The sequence below is a fragment of the Pelodiscus sinensis genome, chromosome 3 (genome assembly GCF_052426305.1).
Source record: "Pelodiscus sinensis isolate ZL-2025 chromosome 3, ASM5242630v1, whole genome shotgun sequence".
NCBI lineage: Eukaryota > Metazoa > Chordata > Testudines > Trionychidae > Pelodiscus > Pelodiscus sinensis.
Window position 1 is genome coordinate 8,104,476 of NC_143054.1, and position 20,833 is coordinate 8,125,308.

At 51.2% G+C, this 20,833-nt stretch overlaps 1 protein-coding gene across 9 annotated transcripts in view; it reads left to right on the top strand.

Moving 5' to 3' along the window:
* The window catches only part of NCOA1 (nuclear receptor coactivator 1), a 339,844-nt gene that overhangs the window by 317,906 nt on the left and 1,105 nt on the right, over positions 1 to 20,833 (top strand). For 6 of the 9 annotated variants that reach the window (XM_075923291.2, XM_075923289.2, XM_075923294.2 and 3 more), the window contains 6 exons: positions 2,400 to 2,714; positions 4,018 to 4,119; positions 6,737 to 7,136; positions 8,424 to 8,598; positions 14,887 to 15,070; positions 18,899 to 18,988. In XM_075923291.2, coding sequence (XP_075779406.2) covers positions 2,400 to 2,714; positions 4,018 to 4,119; positions 6,737 to 7,136; positions 8,424 to 8,598; positions 14,887 to 15,070; positions 18,899 to 18,988 — 1,266 coding nt within the window. Of the gene's footprint in view, positions 1 to 2,399; positions 2,715 to 4,017; positions 4,120 to 6,736; positions 7,137 to 8,423; positions 8,599 to 14,886; positions 15,071 to 18,898; positions 18,989 to 20,709; positions 20,767 to 20,833 lie in introns of all 9 variants that reach the window. The other 3 variants (XM_075923293.2, XM_075923292.2, XM_075923296.2) reach the window with 1 other exon arrangement.

The window sequence follows — 20,833 nt, forward strand, 5'->3', positions numbered from 1 at the left end:
CCTCAGCTCACTGATGGCTCCCAGATGTCCTCGCAACACATGTGGGCACATACAGCACCAGCAGGGGTGCAGCAACTCAGGCCTGGTGTTGCATCCGGAGTGGCTGCTCTCACCCAGGCACTGATCACCTGAGTTAACTGCATTGGAGACGCCCGTTCAGAGAGGAGTGCGACTGCCGATGCAGGAGATTGCTTTGTGATTTCAGCATTGTTGGGAGAGGATTCCCATTGTGGTAACCAGTTGTGTCTTGAGACCACCTCTTTGCTGCAGCATCAGTCAGGGTATGTCTACACTAGCCCCCTAGTTCGAACTAGGGAGGCTAATGTAGGCATTCAAACTTGCAAATGAAGCCCGGGATTTAAATATCCCAGGCTTTATTTGCATGTTCCCGTCCGGTCGCCATTTTTAAATGCCACTAGTCCGGACTAACTGCCCATGGCTATATGCAGCAGTTAAACGGTAATTCGAAGTAAGTCCTTAATACAAATTACCTGTTACTCCTCCTGGAATGAGCTGTAACAGGTCATTTGAATTAAGGACTTAGTCCAAATTACCGTTTAACTGCCGTGTGCAGCCGCGGGCAGTTAGTCCGGACTAGTGGCATTTAAAAATGGCGATCGGACGGGAACATGCAAATAAAGCCTGGGATATTTAAATCCCGGGCTTCGTTTGCAAGTTCGAATGCCTACATTAGCCTCCCCAGTTCGAACTAGGGGGCTAGTGTAGAGATACCCTCAGGGAGTTGTGCTCAGGTGAAGTGCTCGTGTTACCCAGCTTAATCGGGAGGGCTGAGATCCGGGGATTTTCAGTGAGCTGTTCTCTGCTGCGGAATTTGCTCCCCCACTCCTCCCCATTGAGTGCAAGGTGGTTTTTGCACCTAGTTAACTTGTGGAACTCGGGCCATGAGCCGAGCGCCAATAAACACTGTTGGGTCGCTGCTCCATTGCCCTTCCTGGAATAAAGCAAAAGCAGAACCGTTTGGTTCCTATTTCCCTGTGTGGGCTTCCTCAGAGATTCTGATTTGGCTGGCAGCCGAGGAGCCCAGAGCACAGCTCAAGAGGGCATGGACCTGTGCACTCGCGCTGACGCTATGCTGGTCTCTGGAAGCGGAAGCAGCTTGAAGGCTGTTATTCCAGCTCTCGAAGGCTGGGGATGCTGGGGCACGGGGAAACCCGGCAGCAACCTTTCCTCGGGCCACCTCCCCTCTGTTGGCTGCTGTAGGAAGGAACGTAGAAGGCACCAGGCTGGTCCCCTGCCTTGAACGGATCCTCCCATTGCCACAGCGCAGCCAGAGGCGGGTGCTCCAGTAAACAGTTAGATTTCCTGGATAGCTCTGCTCCTATTGTACAGCAGGGGCAGTCGTCCGCTCTCCACCACTGTTCTCAGTCATCTCCCCATCACCTATCCCGGGGTGGCCCTGCCGCTCCCCCACCACTCAGGGCTTGAGGGCAGGAGGAGCACGTGAAGTCTCCTCCCAGCCTGCAAGGGGTTAGCACTCAGGGTACGTCTAGACTACATGCCTCTGTCGCCAGAGCCATGTAGATTAGGCTACCAGGCATAGGAAAATGAAGCGGCGATTTAAATAATCGCTGCTTCATTTAAATTTACATGGCTGCCGCGCTGAGCCGACAAACAGCTGATCAGCTCAGTGCGGCAGCCATGTAAATTATTATTTAAATCGCCGCTTCATTTTCCTATGCCTGGTAGCCTAATCTACATGCCTCTGGCGACAGAGGCATGTAGTCTAGACGTACCTCCAGAGCCCACTGCCAGATGCTGCTCAGCTGGTGGCTGACCCTGGGCGGGGCTAGGGAGCTGGCAGTTCTCTTGACGGGGGTGGGGTCACAGACTTCACAATCAGGATCTAGGTTTGGGGAAGCACAGAATTGTCCTGGCCCCGTCCCTGGTCAGGAATGATTGCCCACCTCTGACCTATCCCGACATACCAGAATCTCCTGCCCATCCCCCCTCTTCCCTTGACAACAGCGAGAGACGAGCTCCCTGGAAAATCTGGACCCAACTGCATGTGCTGAGCCTTTTGGAAACCTGTGGCCTTTGTTCATGGCCAAGCAAAGAATCCTTTTCCCTGGGAGGGTCGAAGGCCTTTGCCAGGAGTGAGGTCTGAATTGCCCTCCCTGCCGTTGCTTTATGGAGCGCTCCCCCGGCTCAAGCAAGCTCGGGGTGCTTGGCTGTATTGGTGCAGTGGATGCCACGCCCGGGCCAGCAGTTGGGTCAATCCGAGGAACAGACGATTCTGGCTCATCTTTGAGGCACCGAGGAGTGAAGAGGGGCCTTTGGGTTGGGATTTGCTGCCTTCTGCGAGACGTGGAGCGCGTGGCAGGTGCGTTGGGTTTAGCGACTCTGTAGGGGTCTCACTTTTGTCCCCCCTTTTTAAACAGGGAGGCGGCCTGGAAGTGCTGAATGACAGATTCCAGACACAGCAAGTGACACCGTCTCTTCTCATGGACCAGAAGCCTGGCCTGTACCCCCAGCCTTACTCCTCTGCTTCTCCTTCGGCTAATCTCCCCAGCTCGTTCCCAGGCATGGTCAGGCAGAAACCTTCTTTCGGGCCCATGCCAGTCCAAGTAGCACCACCCCGAGGGGCCTTCCCCACCAACCTGGGAATGCAGCCACGGCAGACTCTGACCAGGCCCCCAACGGCGCCCAACCAACTGAGACTTCAGCTGCAGCAGCGGCTACAAGGGCAGCAGCAGGTGAATGTTCCCTTTGGTTTTCTGGGGAATCCGAAGTCCTCAGCTAGTGCTGCCCAGCAGTCACCCTCTTCACCGGCAGATGAGCTGGCAGTTACAGAAGTCTGAAAACTGCCACGCCGTGGGCTTTGTGCTACACGGCTCTGACACAGGCGCTTTCATTAAGCTGCCCCACTGTCCTAGAGCAGAAGGATGTACACCAGGAATCCAGCTTAATGGAAGGGACCATGTTGCCCATTTTGCAGTTAGAAGAGATTGTGGGAAAACTAGTAAGAGTCCTTTTAAATCAGGGGTGGACAATCATTTGTAATAGGGGGCCACTCCAAGGTTTTGGTAAGTGGTCAAGGGCCGCACTTCTGTGGGGTCTGGGATGGTGGGTGGGGTGTAGAAGGGAGCTAAGGATAGAGGACTGGGGTGCAGGAGTGAGTGTGGGGTCTGAGGGGGAGTTTGGGTGAAGGAGGGGGTTATGATTTGGGGTAGGCGCTTGGGGTGCAGGGTCCAGAAGGGATTACGGGTGCAGGAGAGGATTCTGGCTTAGGGAAGAGGTGTAGCAAGGTGTGGGAGGGAGTTGTGACCTGGGTGAAGGGGGGAGAGGCTTGCAGAGGGTTTGGGTGGTGATGTGGGGCAGGGGCATGGCGTGCAGGGTCAGGGAAGGGTATGTGTGCAGGAAAGGATTCTGGCCTGGGGGAGGGGTGCAGGGTCAGGGAGAGAGGTGTGACCTGGAGGAGGTGGGGAGAGGGGATACAGAAGGTTTGGGAGGAGAGGGTGTGGGGTGCCAGAGGCAGGCTGTAGCTGGGAGGCCCTTACCTAGGCGGATCCCAGCCAGCCATTTTGCAGGCTCCATGCACGTGTGCTAGGTGGGCTATTCCATGTGGCTGTGCTTCCGTTTGCTGCTCCTGCCTTCAGCAACATTTCTCAGCCCCTATTGGCTGGAAACTGGCCGTTGGGAGCTGGGGAATTTTGCTAGGGGCGGGACAGCACGCAAAACGTTCTCTTCCCTGCCCAGCTTGCAGATCAATTAGCAGCCTGCTGTTTCAAGAGGCTGCTTCTGCTTAGGAGTAAGGGTGCTGGCGAAGCTGCTGTGGGCTGGATCTGGCAGCTTGGTGGGCAGGATCCAGCCCACTAGCCACCTCTTGCTCACCCCTGTTTTAAATGAATTACCTGCTTCCAAGATAGGTAGGGGGGAACACTACAGAGAAGAGAAATGCTGTTGGAGGCCAGTTGCCATGGGGAGGGGGCTGTAGATTTACTGTACTGGACAAAACAGGGGCAGAGCTGTAAGTCTGTCTGATTTCCTCCTCTCCAGCTGATACACCAGAATCGGCAGGCTATCCTGAACCAGTTTGCAGCAAATTCTCCGGTTGGCATCAGCATGAGGGCAGGCATGCAGCCGCAGATTACACCTCAGGTAATGAGAGGAAGTCACATGTTGGCACCCTTATCAGTACAGCAGAAATGAATCCCTCCCCACGAAGGGCCTAGCCATTGATCTGTAAGCAGCAGTAAGCGTGGTCTGTTCCAGTGAGACTAACTGCAGAGTGAGGTACTACTCCACATCAGTAGGGGTAGTAGAATACGGCCCCAAATGAACTTCCTGTGGTGCTGACTGCGGATATCCGGCGTTTGCATCTGGAAATTCTCTCTCTCTGCTTGGAAAGAAGTGGTGCTGGCTTGGAGAAGGGTCCCCCGTAGCGGACGGCGTTTGCTTACAGTTGTACCTCTAGTGAATCTTTTATAACAGTCCTACAAAGCCGCAGGTCTCTCCCACGGCCCGTTAAGTGGGCTCAGATTCTGCTCAGTGTAAGGGGAAAAGAAGGTGTAGCCAGATTCGGGTCACGTTCCAGGCCAAAGCTCACGTCTCTAAGCCAGCTGTTTTGACTGGGGTCTGTTTGAAACCATCTCTTTTAAGAATTTCCTATAAAGGACGGGTTTGTGTCCCAAATGGCTGAACCAGATTTGCTCAAAGTTAATAAAATATCCTGGTGGAAAATTTCAGCCCAGAAGTGAAAGTTTGAGCAAGTTAGCAGATGCTGAAAACGAAGGGTTACAATGGAAACTGTCCCCCCAGCGTTGTCTGTCGCTGTGGTGCCTGAGAGAAAAGCAGAGATGTCCAAAACTCAGCAAACCAGTTGGGAGTCTTTACTGAGACACTGCAGTCAGTAGTGGGGTGGCAAGACAGCACCTCTACAAACCCTGGCTGTGGAACTAGCTCTCACCGGCAAGAAGTGCCATTAAGTCTCTCTGTGAAAATCAGGTTTGATTTGAACAAGTTATGAAAGTTTGAAGATAGCCTGGCCGGGAGCTAACCCCACTGCAGTTCCCCCCCTTGTCAACTAATCGACAAGTTGATGGAAATTCCATCGACGCATCAACTGGCTGATTAAATGCCATTTACCATCCCTAGCCAGGAGCTGTACGCAGACGGAGAAAAACAGAGCCCTGTTCCACGGAGCTTACAGTCCAAATAGGCCAGACCGACAAAGGGAGGAGGAATTGGAGAGGCAGATGAGTGAGGTAGCTTGCCCAAGGTCACAGCGCAGGTCAGTGCCAGAGCTGGGAGTAAAGCCCAAGCATCCTGGCTTTCAGTGCCCTCTCCACTGGGCAACGCTGCCCGGCTCACTGAGTGGGTGCGTTGGAAAGCAGCTAAGGGTAACACTCCCTGGCAACAGCTGCTTGGGTTACATCATGTAACGAGTGCGCATGGCGCTTCGCAGGCAGGTCGGAAGGAAGGATCCCGCCCCAAAGAGCTGAGACCCTGAACGAACAAAACTCAAAGAAAAGCGGAGGGGGGAGGGGGAAGGGCTTGACAGCGAAGCCCAGGAGATTGGGCACTTCAAGCTGGTAGAGGCTGGAGCACGCACGCGATCCTGCTGCAGGCTCTGGGCAGCCCGTGGGCACCGGTCAGTGACCACGTTGCCATCGGGGGATGTGCACAAGAGCTGGGGTTGAGCAGGGTAGGATACAAGCAAGGCAGGGTCACGCACCGGGTTACAGAAAAGAGCCAAGAAGTGGAACTGGGGGTGGGAACCAGAGTCCACGGTTCACAGCAAGGCCCGGTCTGAGTCGTCCTGGGAACAGCTTCCTGGCTTAAATACGGGTGTGGGCCAATCAGTGGGCTGCGAGGCTGCCACTCAGGCTCCTTCCTGCAGTACCTAGCTTCAGCAGAAACCTGGCCTGGGGCCCCTGAACCTCCGTGGTCCCAGGCTCTAGTCCTGCCGGTGCTTGCAGACATGACTGTGAGGGGTGCTCACTCTGGTGACTCGTGGGCAGAGCTTGGTAGAGAGCTGCCACCTTCCTCCCCCCAATTCCCCCCCCCCCCCCGAGCGCCAGCAGCTTTTCAAACGTCGCTTGCACTGATTGTACGGTGATACGCGCGAGCCAGAAGGGCTGCAATACCAACTGAGAGGAGGGCCAGCTGGAGGGAGGCACCACAGGGATCTGGAGAAGTCAGGAGGGCTGGCGGGGGGAGGCTGCCGAGTATGAAGTGAGTGATTGTGCTGGGAGTCTCCAGCAACAACTGTCTAGCACAAAGGTGGTGGTAGCAAGGCGGGATCAGGCGCTGCAACAAATGGTCGGGTTTGGACAGGTGTCTTTCTCCTTAGCAGCTGCATGCATTGACAAAGCTGAAATTTTTGCCAGTAGCTGCCCCCGCAGATGGGGAGCCCCTTGCAAAGGTCTCCTGTTCGTAGCCCGGCTGAGAACATGTGTTCCGAATCCCAACTCTCGGAGGCCTTTCAGGCTTTTATGGGATGAGCATGTGAGATTTTCCGTTCAGTTACAGGAACTAGCATGTACAGAGGCAGCTCTTTAATAGTTCCAATCTGCTCTGCCTTTGAACGGCACGGGGGCGCTGGCAGATTTACAGAGCTTCCCCAATTGCTCTTCAGGGCTTTTAGCTTTCCTTGCAAAATGATGATTGACATCCCAGGCTGCCAGAAAGGTCATTTGTCCGTCCCCTGCACGGTACAATCACTCTGGTGGGGGCAGAGTTGTCATAATTTCAACATCTACTTCCTCCTTTGCAGCCACCTCTGAATGCACAGATGCTGGCCCAGCGCCAGCGAGAGCTGTACAGCCAGCAGCATCGGCAAAGGCAGCTAATGCAGCAGCGAGCCATCTTAATGAGACAGCAGAGCTTCGGGAACAACCTCCCTCCCTCAGCTGGACTCCCAGTGCAAATGGCAGCAGCTCGCCTCCCCCAGGCACCCCCACAGCAGTTCCCCTATCCCCCCAACTACGGTACGAATCCAGGAAACCCTCCCACCTCCACCAGCCCCTTTTCACAGCTGGCATCGAATGCGGAGGCAGCCCTGGCCAATCGCAACAGCATGGTGAACAGAGGGATGATGGGGAACGTTGGGGGGCAGTTCGGTGCCGGGATGAGCCCTGCGATGCAGCAGAACATGTTCCAGTACTCTGGGTCAGGTACGTCTTTGGCTGTGCCCGGGGAAGTGCAGTGCAGTCTGCCTTCAGTGTTTGTGTACTTGCAACCTTTGTTGCTCCCCATCACACCTCAACACAACACCTGACGAAGCAAAGATATATACTGCATGGCCAATGCAATAACTTCGGTGTGCACCCCTTAGCCCCAAGTGGAGGAAATCCTCCTCGTAATTACACAGCGATTTTCCTTCCCTGTTCTCCAAGAGCTTTACTGGGATCATTATCCCCATTTTATACCCGGGGAAACTGAGGTGCGGAGAGAGTATGTGACTTGCCCAAGGTTTGCGGCCCAGTTCTTCTGACTGCCAGTCCAGCTGAGTATCCACTAGCCCATGCTGCCTTTGCATTTAATTACTGTCATGCATTGGAGGATCTCAGCATGCTTAGTGCAAGTTTTGGGAAGGCACCCCATTCCTCAGGCTCCATTTTCCAATTGAACCCCTCAGATAAAGTAGAGATCTCTAGAAGTTTGGGTAAAATAATTGCAATTCCCTTCAAAAAAGAGAGAGGAATGCACAGTGGTTATTTTAATTCAATTATTTCAAATGTAGATTGGGAAGCTAAATGTCTGAGAGAGGCCAAATCCTTGTGCGTGTTCTGACGAGGTGTCTGAAATCAGCTACAGATGGGGGTTATTTCCTGTCTACAGATTGTGTGGGTGGCTCAGATTAAATCAGTGAGTTTGTCCGAAATTGGTTGCAGATGGACCTCTTGGTACTGCACCTGCGCCACATGTTTTTACACTTAAGCAGCACTTTTTCATGATTAAAAAAGAATTCAGTCTTTGACAGGGTATATCATATGGGTTGTATAATTAATCAACAGAGACAATTACCCCACAGCTATGGTGACTTTGGAAACCAACTAAAATAGTTCTGCAAAGTCAACAGTGACATTGTCTTGTTCTTCAGTGCGGTTATTTCAGCTCCTTCTCCAGACTGGTGTGTTCTGGATAACACCCTTCCTTATAGCAAGCGAACTCTGGCTTCCCCACCACCGTCTGGCTACAAAATGCTGTATTTGGGTAATACAAATAGCAACAAAAAAGGGGTGGGTAGAGAGAAGGCCCGAGATCAAAAGTCCAGGCTGATGCTTGAGATTTAATTCTAGCACCTGCATAAGAGGGGAAACCCTCACAGGACACTACTGGAGGAGGAAGGTAAAACGCTGCATGAGCAAAGCTGGCAGAATCGGGTCCCAAGGAATTAAGAATTTGTTAATTAACGGCATCTGCACAGCTTGCAGTGAATTGGTCTGTGTTCTTCCTAGGCATGGGTCAGCAAAGTGAGCCTGCATTCGCTCCCTCACTCAGCCCCAGCAGCCCTCTGATGTCGCCGCAGATTCCGCCTTCGCAGAGCCCCATGCTCCAGTCAGCCCCCCCAGCACCTGGGTACCAGTCCCCAGACATGAAGACTTGGCAGCAAGGAACAATGGGGAATAATAAGTAAGTCTAACCTAAGGTCCGTGTAACGTACACACAGGTCGTAGGCGATCATCCCGCTTTCCCTGCACCGGGCGCAGTAACTGCAGAGGTCTGTGCTCCTGCCCCCATCTGGTCTGGAAGCAGGGGACCGAGGATAATAAAACATGGCTACCTGGAGATTGACATTAATCAAGGCACCGTCAGCACCAAAACCACAAGCTCCTGCCCCAGCTCCTTCCTGTGAGTTCATAGTAGGTTGCAGTGATCACTGGGCCCAGACACGAGAAGGAGACATGATTGCACATGCCTTAAGCCAGTGTGGCCCACCAGCCCATCCTCCTAGCCGCTCACCCTGCTGGCTAGCATACTGGGTTGCCTGTAGAACATCCCTGCAGCTATGAACGTTAGCTACGTAATTACCCTGTAAAAAAGCAGTCGTGGGCAGTGAGCACTCTCTAGTTTGTGTGTGGAGTAATCCATGCCGGGGCAGGGGAGTGCTGAGCTACAGGTGAGGGGGGTCCCATCAAAATCCCATGGCAACAGATGATTTATGGATGCTTCACAAAGGTTGTCCCCTCCCTCCAGTGCAGGGGCCTGCGTCAGTAGGTGGAGGCCAGGTTCTGGGCTAATCTCAGCATTGACACGCTATCAGCTGCTCTGGCATGTTGTATTTTGCCCTTGGATCGTCAGCGTGCCAGAAGCCCACAGCACCGCACACCTCCAGTCGCCTACAGAGCAACTCTTGTGCTTTAATTAAAAAGTCATTTAATTAAGTGTTCGTGAAAGCAAAGGGCTTGTGCAAGCACTAATTCTGCCAATGCACCTCAGTCCTGCCCTGTTGCTTTGGTGCTGGGCATATTTGAGCAGAGATTTGCCAATTTAGGACAGACATTGACTAGTGTGAGAATCACCCAAGGCTTTCACCTCCGATCTCGAGAGGAAAAAGCTTCTAGCGTATGAATTCATGGAAGGGATCCTTAAGGAATCCATACTGAGGCACTTGGATGAGAGGAAAGTGATTAGGAATAGTCAGCATGGATTCACAAAGGGCAAGTTGTGCCTGATCAATCTGATTAGCTTCTATGATGAGGTAACTGGCTCGGTGGACATGGGAAAGTCAGTGGATGTTATGTACCTTGACTTTAGCAAGGCTTTTGATACGGTCTCCCACAATATTCTTGCCAGCAAGTTAAGGATTGGATAAATGGACGGTAAGATGGCTAGAAGGCCAGGCCCAGCGGGTAGTGATCAATGGCTCGATGTCAGGATGGCGGTCGGTTTCTAGCAGAGTGCCCCAAGGTTCGGCTCTAGGACCGGTTTTGTTCAATATCTTTATTAATGATCTGGATGAGGGGATGGATTGCACCCTCAGCAAGTTTGCGGATGACACTAAGCTAGGGGGAGAGGTAGATACGCTTAAGGGCAGAGATAGGGTACAGAGTGACTTAGACTAATTGGAGGATTGGGCCACAAGAAATCTGATGAGGTTCAACAAGGACAAGTGCAGAGCCCTGAGCGCCTGTACGGCCCCTGATAGGCTGCTGCGCGGCCACGAGGGAAGTGAGATCATGAGACGCTTTTCTCTGCTAAACTGAAAAATCCATTAAGTATTTGCTCCTCATCTAGATATTTATAGATTGTAGCAGGTTGCCCTTTGTCTTTGCTTATTAAGTGAGTCGATTGAGCTCTTTGAGTCTGTCTCTCTAAGGCAGAGGTGGGCAATCATTTTTGATGTGGGGGCTACACCAGGATTGTGGTAGGTGATCAAGGCTGCACTTTTCTATGGAGTAGGCGCAGGGTCTGGGACAGCGATTGGGTGCAGAGAGGAACTTGGGGTAGGGTACTGGGGTGCAGGGGGAGGTGTGGGGGCTGGGAGGGAGTTTGGACAAAGCAGGGGTTGTGATGTGGGGCATGGGATTGGGATGCAGGAGGGGATTATGGCAAGCCAGATCTGGTCCGTGGGCTGTATTTTGCCCACCTCTGCTATAAGACATCTTTTCTAATCCTTTAATTATTCTGTGGCTCTTCTCTGACCTTACTCCAATTCATCAACTTCCTTCTAGAATTGCAGGCACCGGGAGGGGACACAGTATTCCTGTAATGGTCATGCCAGTGCCAAATACAGAGAGAAAAGAATCTCTCTACTCCTCTTAGAGATGCTTCTGACTACGTGTCCCAGGGAACGCATTAAACGCCAGCAGATCACTTCATGTTCTTTTTCTGACGGCTCATTTCTCTCTGAAACAGGCAACTGAAAATGCTCTCGGCCACCCCTCGGCCCCCATCTCTTCTCTGGAGCTCAGGCTCCCTTAGATCCAGAAGGCTCGTTTCCTGCCCCCACGGCCGCTGGGTTCTCAGTCTGTCCTGTGGAACTGCATTTCCCAGCATGTCTGCTCCAAAAGGGCCCGAGGGCCGTGCTGGAATGAGCCTGTGCATCGCAAGGCCCAGTGCCCTGCTACAGACAGACTCTTAATATTGCTGCTGTTTGTTGTTTTACAGCAGCACAAGACATTAGAAGACACAGCCCCTGCTCCAGAGAGCAACACTAAATCTCAGACATGCCACAGCAAGACAAGCAGGAGCGAGGGAATGGGCCACTGGGGTTCAACAGGTCACAGGCAGTACCAAGCAGGGTTAGGGAGGGGACATTACTTCTGGGTGCGACGGGAGAGATCCCTGCTGGAAAAGCATCCCCCAGTCTGGTGTGCCAGTGTTCAAAAAGAGATTGAAACATGGAAAAGGGCTCCAAGAAGAAACATACAAATGCAGGGGTTGGAAAACTTGCTTTACAATGAGAACGGAAGGGCTGTGTCTAGACTGGCATGATTTTGCGCAAATACTTTTAACGGAAAAGTTTTTTTTGTTAAAAGTATTTGCGCAAGAGAGTGTCTACACTGGCATGTGCCTTTGTGCAAAAGATTTGCTTTTGCACAAAAGCATCCGTGCCAGTGTAGACGTTCTTGCACAAGAAAGCTCCGATGGCTAGGGCTTTCTTGCACAAGAAATTAACTTGGCTGTCTACACTGGCCATCTTGTGCAAGATTACTTGCACAAGAGGGCTTGTCCCTGAGCGGGAGTGTCGGAGTATTTGCGCAAGAACCACTGATTTTGTACAGTACAAAGTCAGTGTTCTTGCACAAATACTCGCAGCCAGTGTAGACAAATCTTGCCAGTCTAGACGCACCCAAGGAGTTCAATGTGCTCCACTGGCTGAAGAGAAAGACAAGAGGCAGTTTAATCACTGTCTAAGGCCAGGTCTACACTAGACCTGGCAGCTTGGATTAAGGTTCACAACTCCAGCACAGAGAATACGTAGCAGGCGTTGGCTTACGCCGATCTCAGCATCCCCACGGCGGGAGGCCGACGGGAGCAAATGGGAGTCTAGTTAAGACTCGCTGCTTGAACTCCAGAAGATCGATGGCGGCAGCGGCAGTCTTTCATGGAGTGAAGACATGTCCTTAGTGCAGTATCTCTGCAAGAAGTGTCTGATACCAAAGGGCTCTTTAATCTGTCAGAAAACCATGTGGAAGAACAATGGCTGGCCAGTCTACTAGTTGACTGATCTTTGTGGGTGTGAGAAGTGCGTTTTGGTGAGCAGCTTAGCAGATGGAACCCACTTGTATCCTGGGAGTCTATGGAACGAGGTCGCAGATGGTTTTTGCGTTCACCACCTCGAATCCCAAACAAGCCTGTCTGCTCATTTCATTTGCTTAGTAAATTGGCTGAGCCAGAAGAATCACTTCATTGATTTGGTTTCAAGCTGATACAGTGCAGTACGGCTCCAGCGCAGTTAGAGGATCATCTCAATCTCTTTGTTCTATATGAAGCAATAAACGGCTGCCTACATTGATTAAGGTGGTTGGCTGCACTTGGGCATTTAATCAATCTCAGAGGCTGTTTGTTGTAGCGCTGCAAAGCAATACAGATTATGGCTGTTAGACAGCAAACCAGAGCAGGGCGTTTTGTTATTGTATTATCTCTCCTGCTGCAAGACCTGAGCTGCCTCCTGGATTTTCCAGACAGTGCAGCTGAGGACAGGTTAGAAAGTGACGGCCTGGACTAACACCCGTTGAAGTCAACAGAAAGCCTCCTATTGACTTGGATGGGCCTTGGGTTATGCCTGTAATGCCCTGGATGAAGGGCAACACAGGCAGACTGCCATTTCCTTCCTTCTTTTCTTTAGGGGTCATTGTTGATGGGGGCCCTTGGCAAACAGACTTCTCCCACCCTGGTGTGGAGGAGAGGTACCTGGGTGGGGCTGGGGATTAAGCCAGCCTCCTCCCCCCCACACACACACTCACCCACCAGCAACAGCCCCTGTGCTGTGGGGTCGGGCCTGGCTGTCCAGTCTGGACATAACATGTCACACAGGGTCACAGTGCCTGGCTACTCTTCTGGGACAAAGTCACGTGTGTGGTGTTATCCTGGGGCATGGGGTTGCAGTATCAGTCAGGTTTGACCATGATGGAGGTAGATGGAGGCAGCGAGTCCGTAAGTCAGGCTCAATGGGGATGAGAGGAGATATTACTGGACCCCTTTTGACGGCAGCAACATGCTTGCTGAAAGGAGGATGTGAGATTTTTCTGGATGGGGATTGGCTGGCATGTTTTTCTTGTATCCTACATTGGACTTATTGAGGTTACCAACATCCATGGATTACCCGACACAGGGCTCTCCCTGCTAACGGCCCACCAGAGCCTTGTGAGGGGATCCAGACACCGACTCCCTCGCCTGTTTTAAGCTTCCCAAGGTCTCAGCAGGCTGTAGTTCTGCTTCTTTTCTTGGCCTCTACAGAACATTTCCTGGGCATTGACCCTCTTATCCTTCATGGAAAGGGAGTCTTGCCCTGCCCACTGGTCTTAGGCCCACTGACCCCCAAGATTTCCTAGTAGTTTAAGCACCTTCTATCCCAGAATCTCACCAAAGGTGTGAGCCTTTTGGTTTCTCTCTTCAAGGAATCATGTGGTGTGTGTGGCATAGAACACCCAGAGACACTGTGCCCAGCGTTTTTCAGCACCGTTGATCTTCAATTAATAACCCAAGAAATACCCAGATCTGTGTATTTAAAAAAAAAAGTGTCCTGCATGTATGTTCATGCCTCAGTTTCCTCTCTACTCCGGTGCAGTCTTTGGGCTGCGATCCGGGGCCGCCCAGCATCCTTCTGTCCCAGTGTATGGTTGATGGACTGAAGCAAGGAGTTTTCTCTGACCTTGGCTGTCCATCTGCGTCTAAACATCCTAAGTGTCTCTCTGTGGGTCTTCCCCTGACCGGGGAATGGGGATTTTCTGCTGTTCCAAATGCCAACCCCAGCAGAGGCAAGGTGGAGAGAACTGCTTTCCACTAGGAGGCAGTTACTCTTTTTTCCCTCTTCCCCGGATAAAACCCATTCAGGTGCTGATAGTCCTTAACCTGTTGGCTGTGTCCCTGTTCTGCAGAGACGTGCATCCAGACTTGGGAGTCCACGGAGGATGGGCTCACAGACTTTGCCCATTTTCCATGATGTGGCAGTTTTGTGATAACTCCACCCACATCAACCACAGTTCAGAAGTTGCACAGTCAGACCCTTCTGCTCATCACACCATGATCCTTTCCATTTGGACTTCTGTAAGCTCCCAGCTGAGCTCTGAGGGTTCCATTTGCAGGAAAGTATTTGCCATGTCCAGTGCGTTCCTCACACACTCCTGAAAGCAGGATCTGGCCCTTCTCCTTGTGGCCAGAAAGCAACCACGTTCTTTAGAAAGTGAGTGAGATTTGATAGACACTGCTCTTAAGAGAATGGATCCTTTCTAGAGGACTTTTAAAGCAGCTCTTGGAGTTGGGTTGGTTGAAACGTTCTTGGGGAAAGGATGTGCAATTTGGTAAGGCATTTCCGGAAGGGTGGTATTTTCTTCAGTGGATAGAAGCAGGAATTCATGACATTTCTTCCATGGGGAAGACAAGCCACAGAGATCTGTCTGCTGCAAATACTGCATCCGCTTTTTTAAAAACAGTCTTTCTCACTCTAGAGTCGTTCTCCACCCCCTGCTGCTCTCCTCTTCCTTCTCTGTTACAGACATCTCTGCGGTTCCGTTTCTGCAGGGACGCCTGTTGCTGGAGGTCTGGGTTATTGCATGTGTGAGCATCTAGCGAGAGACAATTCTCCTGGCATTTGGCACTTAGAGGGGGGGTTAAATCCCATACCCATGTGCTGGGAGTCCCATTCCTCTGGAGAACTCACCCTGGTTCGAATCTTCGCTCCCCATGTTGCAGCCTCTCTGAACTTCTGACGCTATTAATCCCTCTCTATTTTTTTTGCTCTGGGTTCAACAGTGTATTCAGCCAAGCTGGGCAGAACCAGCCCACACCTGCACAGCAGGGAATGTACAACAACATGAGCATCACCGTGTCCATGGCCGGAGGCAACACGAATGTCCAGAACATGAACCCGATGACGGGACAGATGCAGATGAGCTCACTGCAAATGCCCGGGATGAACTCCATGTGCTCCGAGCAGGTAAGCGCTGCAACGGTCTCGTTCCCTGCAATCCGAACGCTAGGCTCTCCAGGAGCACGAGCAGCCAATTCCACGGGGGTGGGGGGTTGTGCCTCTTAACAAGCCTCTGACGTTTCTGTAGCTTTTGCCACTGGTGAGGAGCATGTCCCCCCCAATAACTTTGTGGTGCTCACCATGGGAGATGCCTGAATTCCTGAGCCAAGCAGCTAATGGATGTAAAGTGTTTATGCTTTGTGTTCAGGGGGGTTTGCATTCCAGATGCTTGTGGCTATAACTTGAAGCGCATCACTTCTCCCCCGCTCTCTGCGTCATGCACACCCTGCCTCAGCTACCTCTTCTCTAGCAGGCTGGGTGACTGGAGAGCCTGGCTCAGGAGTCACTTGGTGTTTTACAAAAGCGTCCTTGGGCTCTCCATTTTCTCTGGCGTGTTTACTTTCGGGCTATCTCCTTCCTGTGCCTGAGAGGCAGGAACCTGCTTCCACTAGTACAATTATGTGTGTGACACAGCAGCAGAGGGCTAGAGGGAAGCAGGCAGGCCTCTCTGTCTTCACTGGCACCAACAGTTATAAGCTTAGCTGGGTTTGGAAGCCTGGTGCGACACCGGATTAGTCACATTCTGAGATCGTTACAGCTGCTCACCAGGAGTGAGTTCAGATCTTCAAAGGTAGCGGTAGCTCTAGGGAGAGTTCCACTGCTAAAGCCTCCTGTAGCCCAGGCAGTGTGTGCCAAGGGTTCCTGACTACTAATTAACGAGAACTTGACCTTTCATAGGAAGGAGACAGGTTTGTTCATATTTAGACGCAGCCAGGAAGACAATTCAAACTTGGTGGCAGAGCGGGTAGGTAAAACTCCCACAATGTTAGTAGGAGCAGAGCTGAATGCTTTTGAAATTCACTGCCCAAAGGCTCAGGGTAGCTGTGTTAGCCTGTACCTTTAAAAACGAGTAGTCTTGAAGCAACTTAGAGACTTACAAAAATATGTAGGGTCATGAGCTTTCGTGGGCACAACCCACTTCTTCTGATGAGCTTGAGTGGAGAAAAATGGGGGACCCAGAATTTAAAACAGAAAAAGAAGGGAGAATCAGAAAAGAAGTACTCGTTCTGATCCTGTACGGCTGCTTGGATATGCTAGGAGGTCAGTGGACTGGCTTTGGAGCTTTTCTTCTAGGAGTCACCAAATCCTTGTTAAGTGTCTCTTTCTAAAGCAGGATCCCCATCCTTACTAACCAGGTAGGAACTGGAGGAACCAGCGTGCACCACAGAAACTCACCACTCTTTCCAGAGTCTTTGGAGCAAATTAGGCCCAGGGCCAGCTGACACCACTTGCACTGAACTCAGTAGTTATACCAGGACTGATTCCTACCCCGTTCCTCTACAGCCAGCTTCTGCAATAACCGTCAGTCGCAGAGGATGGTACAACTGTGAACCCAGACAGATACATGCATGTACACACCCCCTCGGAGCCAGGCAGATATGGATCTTCTGTCAGTACACTTGAAATGGTCCGAGAGGTCTCCTGGCCACAGAATTAACTGCTGCACTCGTGCTCCTAGTAACTCATTTCCACCGCATCCCTTCAGCGTGTGTGCAGAGTAGTGAGACTGGCAGAGAACAAACTGATTCCCTTACACCACTGCGCACAGAGGGCGAGCTGGTGCCGTTTGCAGAGTCCTGTGAGGAGGCAGGGTGGAACTGCACCTGCTGTGAGGGAGGACAGGGAGAGATTCTGCCTCCAGACGGGGCGGCGTAGGCAGCTGCTCTCACTGCATCATTGGTGTGGGTAGTGCGGATTGCTTCCTCTACAGCTGGTAGGCATTGTAGACTCATAGGGTTGAAAGGGACCTCAAGAAGTCACCTAATGCACCCCCCAGAGCTTTGGTGAGACCAAGTAACCCTACACCATCCCTGACGTGGGTCTGTCCCCCCAGGTCTTAAACACCTCCCAGGATGGGGATTCCACAACCTCCCTTGGAAGCCTCTTCTGGAGCTTAACTCCCCTGAGAGTTAGCCAGGCCTTCGTAATATCAAACCCAAATCTCCCTTGCTGCAGATTAAGCCCAATACTACTTCTCCTACCTTCCGTGGCCATGGAGAACAGCTGATCCCTGGCCTCTTTAGAACAGCAGTTGATGTGTTGGAAGACAATTACCATGTCTTCCCTCAGGCGTCTTTTCTTCAGACTAATCCTGCCCAGTTGTTGTAACCTTTCTTCATAGGCCAGATTTTCACTCCAGCTTGTCCACGTCTTTCTTAAAGGATGGGGCTCAGAAATGGATGCTGTACACTAGGTTAGGCCTCACCAGCACTCCTCCCCAGGGCTTTCCAGTAACTAGGAGGCACCAAGGAATGAGAAATCCCTGCCCACAGGGACTGCTGTTGTGATGGGGGTATGCAGGTGGTTGCACGTGAAGCTGCTTGCACGTGTCCTTGTGGCTGCACAAGGGCCAAGGGCCATCTTGTCCAGTGTTTCTTTGTGTTGAGTAGTTGGCCCCTTTAGTGACTACTCTGACTGGGTACTCTCTCTGTTTCCAAGGCCAGACCTGAGATCTCTCAGGTCCATAAGGGGCTCCAGCTGTTTGGGCTTGTGACTCAAGAATGTGGTAAAGCGCCTTTGGGATCCATTGCATGACGAGAGGGATCTGTGCTGTATTGCTCTTGGCAGCGTCCCCGTTAATTACTTTCATGTGTGAGCATTTGTCTGTCTGCACTTACAGCTTCTTGGTCTTGCCTCTGACTGCTGGCCCCTCCCAGCCTGTTCTAAAGGGACTCGTCATGGGGGCTTTTTGAACTGCTCTTTATGGCTGAGATAAACGGTTTGGAATCCAGCTTTAATTGTGCATTTGCTGTCGAGTGAGCTGGGAACCGAGGGAGCCTGGTTTGAAATACACTGACTCAGGCCCTGCTTCAGAGGCCACACTTAGGTCATTGTGTCCTAGCTAACGCAGGGTTAGTCTCTGGTATGGTCTGATGCTGTCAGTCTGGAAGCAATGTGAAGTCTGAGCCATTTGCGCTGCCTCTCCTCTCAGTTACCTGGAGTTCCATGCTCCCTGCAGACAAGATGCTGTAGGGAACCACCAGCAGCCCACGTGGTGGGCACAAGGGAGCTCTCCTCCGAAGGAACCCGCTTGGACCGCCTTAGTCCAGAGTGCGGTCAGTGAAGCACAGGAGCATTTCAGCCCCTCCATGGCTTCCTTCTGCTTCAGCAGATGGAGCGAGCCATTGCTTACAGCTGGGGGTCTGAGAGGCAGGGCTTGCTGGAAGGAATGCATAAGGCCGCAGCCATCTGCTGGGCTAGATTACTTTCATTCAGACAGTCATTGGCATCTTGCAACAGGGAGTGAGCTGCTCCCCAGGCTAGGTGCGGAGTCAGGAGTGCTGCTCGCGCTCTGTCAGCACCAGAACCAGGTCTGCAACCCTGCTGAAATCTGGGAGAGGAGCCTGAATTGAGCTCCCTGCATCCCTCGAGGGTTAAACTGGCAGATGGGTGGTGGGAGAGGTCAGGGAAGCAGTGATGGGAGAAGGAGCCCAACATTTCTGATTCTCCCCTTGGCTCAGATGTTCTGTTGTGAGGCAAAGCAAGGGACTGCTGGAACAAACAGGCTTAGTCCAGCAATGTCCCACTCAGCTATTTCCCGAGGCCATTCCAGCCGGTCACGTCGAGCCTGCCAGCACATACACAATTCAATGCTACAGCTCTCTTGGGATCCCTTGCTTCCTGCAGGGTTGACGCAGAACAATGGGGCTGGAGGATGCTGTGCTGGGGAGAGGCTAGAGAAACCTCCTCAGAAAGCAGGTGAACCATCACTGAGTCTTGGCTTTGCTTTGACAGGTAAATGACTCAGCGCTGAGACCCTCCGGCCTTTACTGCAACCAACTTTCCTCCACTGACCTTTTGAAAACAGAAGCTGATGGGGCGCAGGTCAGTAAGACACTCCTAAACCCAGACCCATCTGAGGTACAAAGAGGAGATGTTTGGTCATCTCGGTAGCTAAACTTCCTTGCACCTATTTTATCAGCGGGTTTGGCATCAGGGAAGGTTTCTGTAGCAGCAGAGAATAAACTGCAGGGCTCAGGCCAGTAGGACCTTCTATTTTCTGTGTAGTATAGAGCTAGAATCTGCATTTGATTGCAACGACCTGCCCTAAAAATCTTGCTCTGTTCTCCTGCTCTGGTTGAAGCCTGCATGGCTCAAGGCTCATTGCTCTGGTAGGAAGGGTAATCATCCCCAGCAGTGTGAGGAGTACATCAGTGCAGTGAGCTGAGCTGGAAAAGTTACTGGACATTGGAGAGAGGGGCGTCACTAAAACGCATCAGCTCTTAGGCTGGCCCCAGGTACAGTGACAAACGAGTGATGCTTCTGCCTTTGAAGGGTCAGATTTGCTGGTAGAACTATGTTAATGGGAACATCTGCTGTCCGAATCCTCATTTCCATGACACAACGTGTTGATCACAAGTCCCTTTATAATACATCAGTGTGTGTGTTTAGTGCCTTGAGAGTACACTGAGCCCGATTATAGTTGAACCGTTTGTTCGGGTCAGAGAAAGGGGTTCAGCCCTTTTTGCAAATCAGGCCCTTTTAAAATGTCTCATGTTGAAAACCCAAAATCACTAGCAACTTTTGAGTATCTTGCACCAACTATTGCCTTTCTGCCTGGCAATACTGCCAGTTTTAGCCCAGAGCATGCATCCAACCAGCAGTGTGGAACAAACCAGCATTCTACTAGTTTGTTTAGAGGTTACATATTCTGCTTCAATAGGAACTTCTCTTTGTCCCCACATTTGCTGGTGACTAATTGCACTCCTGTGCTGCTCTTGTGTTGTCAGTTTTGCAAAACTTGCCTAAGGCAAGGAATTCTGGGCTTCTGAAGCGCTTATAAAATAGCATCAAACAGCATAATTTTTTCAGTAGCATTGTCCTTTGAGTGAGTAGATTTTTGCCCCTGAGCTGGTTACCATTGTCAAAACTGGTAATACGTATTTAAAACAAAATAAAAGTTCTATACCTACTTGTAATTTTGTAATAACCCAGTAAGTATTACAAATCAGTTGTACTTGTCGCCACTGTGATGCTGTTTGGTTTCTATTTTTTTCATTTTGCTCAATGCAAATCAGCTAGTCAATTTCACACTTTTAATTTCCTGGTCAGTTTCACTTTGTGACTCTTACTCATTAGGATACTGCAGTATTTCGTTTGCAAAGACTATAGGGAAATATTAACGACCAAACAAAACAAAACAGATGGTATTTTTGTTGAAATAAATAGAGAAGGAAAACATGCCCTACCTTTTGGTTCTATGGTGCTTAATTTTGGACCTAACTATCTTGGTATTGTCCCTTGCAGCCAGTAAGAAGCCATGGTGTACTCTATTCAGCAGCATAGCATAAGCATTCTACCTTGTGCATCTGGTCTATTTGGCTACAGTCAAAGGGGTTTCAACAGTATTAAAAAAGAATGGATACTGGTTTCCAGCCTTTGATACTGTGCTCCCCTCAGAGCAGGTGACACGGACAAGGAGGCTCTCAGCACAGAGTGATGGCTGGCCGGCAGCTGGAGACATGGGAATGCCATTTTTTTAATGAAAAACATGTGAACCTTTCAGAACTCTGATCCAAATGAGTGCAGTAGTTTTCTTTTTATAGGAAAAGAAGACAGAAGAGTTCTTCTCTGTGGTGACTACAGACTAGAGGAATTCTCTAGTGAGTTTCCACTTCACGTAGTACCCAGTCCATAAGCCAAGGGGCCTGTTCCTTTTTCCCTCTAAAA